This window comes from Austrofundulus limnaeus, unplaced genomic scaffold (genome assembly GCF_001266775.1).
Source record: "Austrofundulus limnaeus strain Quisiro unplaced genomic scaffold, Austrofundulus_limnaeus-1.0 Scaffold234, whole genome shotgun sequence".
Taxonomy (NCBI): Eukaryota; Metazoa; Chordata; class Actinopteri; order Cyprinodontiformes; family Rivulidae; genus Austrofundulus; species Austrofundulus limnaeus.
Genome location: NW_013952636.1, coordinates 217913 through 226744, shown reverse-complemented (window position 1 = coordinate 226744; position 8832 = coordinate 217913). Strand labels below are relative to the sequence as shown.

At 41.4% G+C, this 8832-nt stretch overlaps 1 protein-coding gene across 2 annotated transcripts in view; it reads left to right on the top strand.

Moving 5' to 3' along the window:
• Positions 1 to 576: 576 nt before the first annotated feature.
• strip2 (striatin interacting protein 2) overlaps positions 577 to 8832 on the top strand; it is a 31128-nt gene continuing 22872 nt past the window's right edge. For both annotated transcript variants that reach the window (XM_014019841.1, XM_014019839.1), the window contains exons 1-5: positions 577 to 837; positions 2706 to 2775; positions 6167 to 6241; positions 7346 to 7480; positions 7609 to 7729. In XM_014019841.1, coding sequence (XP_013875295.1) covers positions 724 to 837; positions 2706 to 2775; positions 6167 to 6241; positions 7346 to 7480; positions 7609 to 7729 — 515 coding nt within the window. In that variant the 5' untranslated portion in view covers positions 577 to 723. The remainder of the gene's footprint in view (positions 838 to 2705; positions 2776 to 6166; positions 6242 to 7345; positions 7481 to 7608; positions 7730 to 8832) is intronic.

Here is an 8832-nt window from a genome sequence, read left to right as displayed (position 1 = left end):
ATTTAAAGTTTACCATTGATATAAGAAACAAATTTCATGTTAAGTATTCTACAGCAAAAAGTTTTCAAACTGGAATTCTTGTTCACAAAATTATTCTCGTTTTTCCAGCATAAGTCAAATGTTTTCTGTTAGTTTTGTAAATTATTTTACAATTTTTTATGCACAACATAAGTTCTCTAATTTTAAGTGTAAATACTGTTTTTAACATGTCCTTTTCCGGATTCCGTGGTGAATTGTTGAAGTTTTTTGTTGTTTAATAACGTATATGTGAATTTAGTTTTTTGAAGTGTAGTCTTTTTATTTTGTCATTTATGTTTTAATAAAATAAAACTTGTTTATTATGGAGGTAAATTTGTGTTTTTATGATTCAATCAAACAAAAAAGCATCTTCAATCAAAAATAATGATTGAAGATGCTTTTTGTTTGATTGAATCATAAAAACACAAATTTACCTCCATAGTTTTTGTTGTTGATTTAGATAAGTCGATTCTAAAAAGTGACTGAAACTAGCTGTCTCTAACCCCGCCCACTCGGGGCGCGCGGTGACAGGGAATCAAACGGGGGGGGAGCAGCAGCAGAAGTACCAGCAGGAGGCGGAGAAGCAGACCCCCCCATCTGCTCTGCTCTCTGGACCGGAGCTGCAGTCTCAGCTCGTCCAGACGGACCGGTATGCAGCGAATACACCCGCCGAGGAGTGAGTGAGCCGGACCGAGCCGAGAAAAGATGCAGGCGGAGGACATGGAGGTCCCCATCATGAACAACCTGAACGACAACAACGGCGACAGACAGCGGCCGAARGGGAAAGATGCGTTCAAGGACCAGCAGAAGGAGTCGGAGGTAGATGTTGGTGTGTGTGYAYATATRTGTGTGTTGTTGCTGGGGAGCTTTCAGACCAGCTCAACGTCCCCTCCATGCGGTGTCTTGGCTCGAAAGCACGCAGGCAGACAGCGAGGTGTTATTTTGGCTACTGAGTCCTAAAAATAACCCGGTAATCCTACAGCGGTGCAGGTGCTGAAATGTGACTCTGGGTCTCCAAACATCTGAGCCTAAATATTTATACACTCATGTCAAATTATTCTTTCACTCTAAATAATAATAATAATAATAATAATAATAATAATACACCCATCCTTATATCGGTATCTAGTCTGAGTCTGGGTTTAAAAATAAAAAAGCTGCATCTATTGCCCAAAAAAAGAAAATCAAACAAAAATTCAATAAGTGTTGTGTATAAAAGAGAACCAAGATCAAAAGAAGCTTCCGCTCCTTGTGGTCACCATGGTAACCACGCACCTGCCTCTGTCGCCCTCTTTAATGACAGGCAGACAGTTTTGCGGAGTGAAAAGTAAGCCTCAAAACAAACAGTCGCTGTGCGAAAACTACGAATCGGATTTGAAAAATTCTTGAAACGTGAGCGACAGAAGACTAGTGRCGTGAATTTTTATGAGTCTAGTGTTTCATATCGGGTATCTTTACTCGTGGAACAGTTTTATGTGTAAAGTAATGACGTCAAACGGTTTTGTTTAGCTTTTATTACTAAGATGTGTCACTCTTTAATGACAGGCAGATAAGRTAAAATGCGGAGTGAAAAGTAAGCCTCAATCGGAATTTTAAAATTCTTGAAGCGGAAGACTAATGGCGTGAATTTTTATGAGTCTAGTGTTTTATGTAGCGTATACCTTTTACTTATCAAGTAGTTTACAAGTTCAGCAATGACAAATAGTTTTCTTTAGCTCGTAATACTGACTAAGATTCGGCTCATGTTTATAAATGGGAACACAGACAGCTGCGTCAGAGGCCTTATTTACAGACCTTCACGTTACTCTAGTTTGGGAGCGTTTTCAAAGGGTTAAATATAACTTACACTCAGCTTGAAGTGATGTCAGAAGTGTTTTTTAGTTTTGTACATTTAAAAGTCCACATAGAAAAACTTCTTTTACCGGCAACAGACAGTTTATGAGCTTTGTAAAGAGCTTTACGTAGCATGGTTGTCTAAAAAGGCCCTATATAGTAAGTGCAGTCTATTTATCATTTTGGTAATTTTGAACCATGCAGAAACCATATTGCTTTTTAGAAGGCGTCACCCTGTTTATTCTGCAGTGCTCTCTTACTTTAAGTGTCCTGCAGAACCCGTTTCTTTGTAAATAAAAAGAATTACTTTCGTAGCGGCTCTCCAATATGTGTGTGTGTTCCCCATCGTCCCTCCAGCTTGGAACTTACTTGAAAGAAACATCTCCAACTGCWTGAAGTTAATTCCTCAWCGTCATCGTAAGCTTGAAGGTTTGCTTTACTTTTATTTGTGGGGATTTTAAATGTAAGTTGTATGAAACGTTTCATGCTGATGACACAGCAAGGCTCTAAATAGTCCCCATCTAAAATGGCGCCTGTGTTGACTCTTTATTTCCTATTCACTGCCACATCAGACCACTTCGATGGGGAGAACCATCCTGAAACTGTTGAGTTAGGCTGATTAAAACAGGAGCTGTGTCTCCGTAGAGAGAGCACCTGTAAAATGTGAGAGAGGATCTGAGACGAAAATATGCAAATCAGCTCAGCAGAGTGGCAGTGACTCGATTTTTTAGAGCTATAATCTGTAGTTGTAAGTTATTTACAACACATACTGAACACTATTCTTAAAGTGTTACAACTCCTCTCAGTATTGGATGATCGCAGGCGTGTGACTTATGTGTTTGTTTTACCATCAGAGCTCCATGGAGTCTCCGAACCTGGAGTTTGAGTACGGAGACTCGGACACGATCACAACYGAGCTCTCAGGTAAGACCGTTCGGAGCACGTTTCGCTTCTTTTGACTCTGATTCCCTTCAGTTTGTTTTAATTTCAGCTCAGAAAGCTGGTCCTCCTGGTGAGCGGCCGCTCTGCCAGAACTCTTAGTCAGTGACGAACGGACAGCRGCGGCTCTGTAGTGACAGCTCCTCGAGGTTAAAGTGTGATGACTGATCTGAGAGGAGGAGGAGGAGCTGAATGTGACAGCTGGTTGGAGAGTCATGAAAGAGATGACTCTCAGAGATGGGAGTTTAAATCTTTCCTTTCATTCTTTTGGTTGCTAGTACCTTTAGGGTTCGGTCGTCTTAGTTCGTCTTTTCTAGCGTCCTCCTCTTTCACTACATCTGCGAACCCTTCCCCTGTGCTCGTCCTCCTCTCCTCCTCCCTGCCAGCTCTACAGTCATTCTCCTTTGTTTAAAAAACATCCACTATCCTTCTGCGTACGTCAAGTCCCTCAGCCTCTCCTCACTAACCTTTGGCCATTTTCCACTAGTGCCTCTATAGCACGATTCGACTTGATTGAACTCGGTTCAGCACAGTTCGGGTGGTGTTCCATTACATTGCAGTCCCTGATTCTGAAAATTGACGCCACAAGCCTTACCAGCTGGTGGCAGTTATGCTCGATTAAGCTGTTTGCCAGCCACCATTAACCATAGTAGAAGAAGAACCCCTAAAAGATATGCAATACAACAATGGAGGACATGGTAGCATTGTTATTGTAAATGGTGGATTGGGTTGTTGTGAGAGTAGCTCTTGTGATGCCACCAGTGACTCTACCCCCTAACCCAGGGGTGCCCAAACATTTTCCCTGAGGGGGCAAAAATGAAAATCTATCCAGGGCAGCGGGCCAAATACAGTAATATAATACATGAAATACAAATACTTTTTAAAGTAAAGTCCCTTATTTTAACGATTAAGCTATGCAATGGCCCTCTTTTGTTTTATTCTGTGCACTTGGAGAAAGTCTGCCATACGCTCAAGTAGGAAAGGCTCATGGGACATTTCATAAATTGATAAAATATGAGTTTTTGTGGCCTTATAAAGTGTGCAAATCTACATGTGGGGTTAAATCTGAACAAAATATTTCTTGTCATTTCATGTTTCACGTTTAATCCTAAAAAAAATCAAAGATAAAGTCAGCACAATGAATGAAAACTATCTTCACTACCTTTTATATAAAAGGGCTGTATACAGCCCTTTTATATAGTCATTTGACCAATGGAAATACTGTGTATATATATATATATAGGATAATAGGTTACAACCTTGTAACTTTGGCAACTGTTGGTGGGCCAAATCAAATGGCTTGGTGGGCCAAATTTGGCCCGCGGGCCCCACTTTGGGCTCCTCTGCCCTAACCAGTCAGTGACCGACAGTCTTCTGACTTCGTGTTTTCATGCCACCGTGGTACACTTGGAACCACAACGAAGTTCCATGAATCCTTGCTAGTGGAAAAGCCTTGGAACTCGGGGTGCACCGATTCCAGTTTTCTGTCCATCTGTTTTCTTCCGTTTATCCGGGGTTGGGTCACGGGGGCAGCAGCCTAAGCAGAGAGACCCAGACTTCCCTCTCCACAGCCACTTGGGCCAGCTTGTCTGGGGGAATCCCAAGATGTTCCCAGGCCAGCTGAGAAACATAGTCCCTCCAGCGTGTCCTAGATCTTCCTCTGGGCCTCCTCCCAGTGGGAYGTGCCCAGAATACCTCACCAGGGAGGCGTCCAGGTCTCCAGGAGGCATCCTAACCAGATGCCCGAGCCACCTCAACTGACTCCTCTCGATGTGGAAGGGCAGCGGTTCTAGTCTGAGTCCCTCCTGGATGACCGAGCTTCTCGCCCTATCTCTGATGCTACGTTCACACTGAACGCGTTTTGAGCAGCAAAAATGCGCCCAATGCCTCAAGTTGGACGCGCTACGTTTAGACCGGGACACAGACTAGATGTATGTCTGAAGAGGGAGGAGCGTCTTTGTTTTTTCCAGTCTGTCTTCGGCAGATAAAATAAAGAAATGGCTTTGCTTTATTTGCTAAAGAGCAAGCGAACATTGCGCACACCAGATAATTAATTCACCAGATAATTTAGAGGAGGTCTGTTCAGTTAGTTTCACCACTCCAGGAGCTGTGAGCTGACAATTTTTTTTGTCCCGAGCCCAGCTTAACACCGCGGTCAGTTTAACAAGCTGCTGACCCACATCGGTGCTGATACTGTATCTCCAGCCAGAACACCAACTGTAGACGGTCAATTTCAGCTAAAGAGCTCCTGTTCGWTTGTTTCAATTTAGTGGGCAACATTCAGGAAACTGTCATGTGGAAAAATGAGTCTCTCGATTGGTTGCTGCGGCACGTCGAGGAGCAAAAGTTCAGATTTTTGAACTCAAGCGTCGGCTGCTTTCGCCACAACGCATGCATGGAAAATGCTGTACCGCTATCTTCCTTMCTTGCGCGCCRCATTAAACGGACTTGACGCGCCGCGAGAYCCCTAGAGGCGTGTCCACCATAGACTTTGCATGTAAACCGGCCGCTCCTGCAGCTCAAAACAYGTTCGGTGTGAACGTAGCAAAAGGGAGAGCCCAAACACCCTACAGAGGAAACTCATTTYGGCKGYTTGTATCCGYGAGCTTGTTGTTTCGGTCACTACCCAAAGCTCGTGACCATAGATGAGGGTTGGAACGTAGACCGACCTGTAAATAGAGAGCTTCGCCTTTTGGCTCAGCTCCAGTTTTCTGGCCGATCACTAATCACAGATCTTTAAAAAGTCTGACCTGCCAATTCTGATTTTGGCCGATACAGATTTTTAAAAAATAGCTGACACTGTCATGTGTTATAAGGTCACAATAGACCTTCGATGTTCCAATCTTATTTTATTGAAATACATTGAACAATACAAACTTGAAACAATACAAACCTGCTTTAACTGGATATTAAGTAGTGCTCACAGCAGAGCAGAAGGGGACAGCGGCTGATTTTCAGGCCGTTGTGGAGGTAGAGAAGTCGATCTTGTCCACCTATCTTATCTAAGCAATGGCTGATCCCTGATTTCCCAAAATTAAGGAAATCAGACAGTCGATTTATCGTGCACCCCTACTTGGAACTGTGGAGAGCCATGTCAAACCGTGATGTAGAGGTGCTAGTGGAAAAGGGGCATTGGTCTCCTTCACTTAACATACAAAATGGTATTTTTGTGTACGCTAAAGTTGATTAGCTATGGTGGCCATCTTGAATTGGATTGACTCCAAAACTTAGTCATGAATGTATAGTCTGGTTCATGAGCTATTTTGCCAGTTCTGTAGACAGACGAATGCCCAAACATGATCTAATAAAAATGTTTGGTTATTAGAAGTATTAGAATATTTGTTTCATGTTTGGTTCTCTTCTGTTTCGTCCTCAGAGCTCTACAGTTACACAGAGGAGCCGGAGTTCGCCCTGAACAGAGACTACTTTGAGGAGGACTTCAGGAACCATGGTAGTCCTTGAGTGCATGATTACCTATTATCGAAAATGTAGTTTCGSTACAATATCAGTAAATTACAAACCTGGACTGCATTTCAATAATATATTTGGTCAATCAAATGGATCTTTACAGCACTAAAAAGCAAATTTAGATGCAAGTGACAGCAATGCTACAGTAAAGACAAGGAGAWCCATTTTGGTTTATAGGAGATATAGCCTTAACTGTTGCTGTTTGTTGTTCTTAACCACAGTACTTTTGCTTTTCCTTTAATAGCATGGCATCTGTTGACTGTTAGTTGATAATAGACCCTTAAAGGACGCACCGAAGGTCAATAAGCACATATTTCCCAAAACTCGTATAAACAAGCTCTTGATTTCCAAGAACAAAGTTACTTTCTTACCATCTGACACCATTTGTTGTGCTAAAAAAACAACAAAAAAAAAACTAATCAAAACAAGGGAAACGGGAAAGACCAAGCTTCTTGATTTGATCAATTTATTACAAAATAAATACCAAGAAGCAAAATCTGTTTAACATGAGTTTTTTAGAAAGTGCATTTTTGAACAAAGCTCACCAATGGATCCATCATAACTGGAAAGAGACTTTTCAGCAAATCATATTTTTCCAGGTTTTAACGGAGAACAAATATTCATTTCGGAGCAAGCAGCCGAAACGAGACCCTATTTGTGATGGTTCTTCTCTGGGATTATAAAGAGCCGAATCAGATGAGCTCTACCTTCTGTTGTGCAGAGATAAAGCACAGAGCTGCCTCTTTGTATCTTATCCTTTTCATCAGTGCGCGTTTGGTTTGACAGAGTGGGCTTCCTGCTTGAGTTGTGCTTTTTGCGTTCGTACAGTGAGTTGGGGGCTTTGAATCAACGTATTTATTGAGTCATGTCTAGTTTAACCAGAAGATAATTTTTGAGTAGATTTGAGTGGTGTCAAGGTATCCTTAATGGAGTCACTGATGATGATGCCTAATGTCTGTTTCCGTCCTCTTAATCACATAGTCTAATAATAGAAGACGACGAGTAGTTTGGCAGGCGCACTCAGCTATTTTTATCTTTCAGCTGATTTTTAAACAAAGCTGTCACCTGACACGTTTTGTCCTCGCAGCTCGAGGCAGGAGGTGGGCGGAGCTGTCGGCGGAGGAGCAGAGGGCGTACGTGATGAGACTGCTGGACGCGCTGGAGGTGACGGACAGGGACAAGAGACTGAAGGTGGCCCGGGCCATCCTCTACCTGGCTCAGGGTGAGTGGTTCTGACATAAACAAACAGTGGCGTGGTGCTGAGTTGGTTTCAAAGTTTCCCTTTAATCAAAGAGAACGAAACATAAAAAATACACAAACCAACAAAAACTTCGTTTTTTTTAAATCCAGGAGTGTTTGATGAGTGCGACACAGAGGTGGACGTGCTCCACTGGTCCAGACACAACATCTTCCTCCTCTACGACATGGGCCTCTTCACCGCGCTGCTGGAGCTGCTCAGCATGGAGATCGAGTGAGTCGAGTTACGTTTGTCCTCACAGCCGACAAAAACTGAAGWAAAACTGCCTTTCCTGTTAAATACGCAGTCGAAACTCTGAGCGCTTAAAGACGTGACTGAATTATACTGAGGAAGCTAAAACTGAGTCGCTAAACTGAAGTTAAAATGATCAGAACTAACACTAAACAAACAGAACAGTAGCTAAAGGGTAAAGCACACAAAACAACAGCTAAAAGAGAAAGTTAGTAATATTGTGACGGAAAGCAAAAATGATCAAAACGTAAAACTAGCGTGAAGCAACAATCAGACACAAATTAATTTGTACCAAAAGCTAAAATGATCAAAACTTAAACTAAAAGCTAAAATTAGAAGAAAAAAAAAAACAAGTTAAAACTAATAAAACTGTTGCTAAAAGCTAACATTAGCACAACTGTAGCAAAAAAGATAAAAATAGCAGAACAGTAGCTGTAGGCTAAATTTAGAAATCTTGTGACAAAATGCTAAAATTATCAAAACAGTGGCTAAAACCTAAACTAGTGTACCGTATCTAAAATTGAAAACTAATTCATACCAAAAAGCTAAAACTAGCAAAATTGTGTCTTGAAGCTAAAATTAGCCAAACAGTAAATAAAGAAAGCAAAACTGTAGCTAAAACCTTAAGTTAGCAAAACTGTGGCTAAAATTTAAAATTAACAGAACTGTAACTACATTATAGAAACAGCAGAACAGTAGCTAAGAGCTAAAATTATTACTGTTGCTAAACGTATGTGGCTAAAATGTAAAACTAGCTTACAATTTCTAAAGTCGAAAGAAACTAATAGGTACCAAATAGCTAAAATTGGCAAAATGAAGCTAATAGTTATTGAAAACTGTAGCTAAAAGCTAAAACTAGAAAAACTGTCATTAAAGGAGAACAAAACAAAACTGTAGCTAAAGGCTAAAGTTAGCAAAACTAACCAAAAGCTAATATGAGCAAAACTATAGTGTAGATTGAAAGTTAGTAAATCTAATGTAACCAAAGTGTGAGGGTCACCCCGAGGGGGAATAAACATCTCCACCTGTCTTTGACCCTGGTCTCACAAGACCTCCCTCAAAAGAGACATTTTATTTTCTTTAAT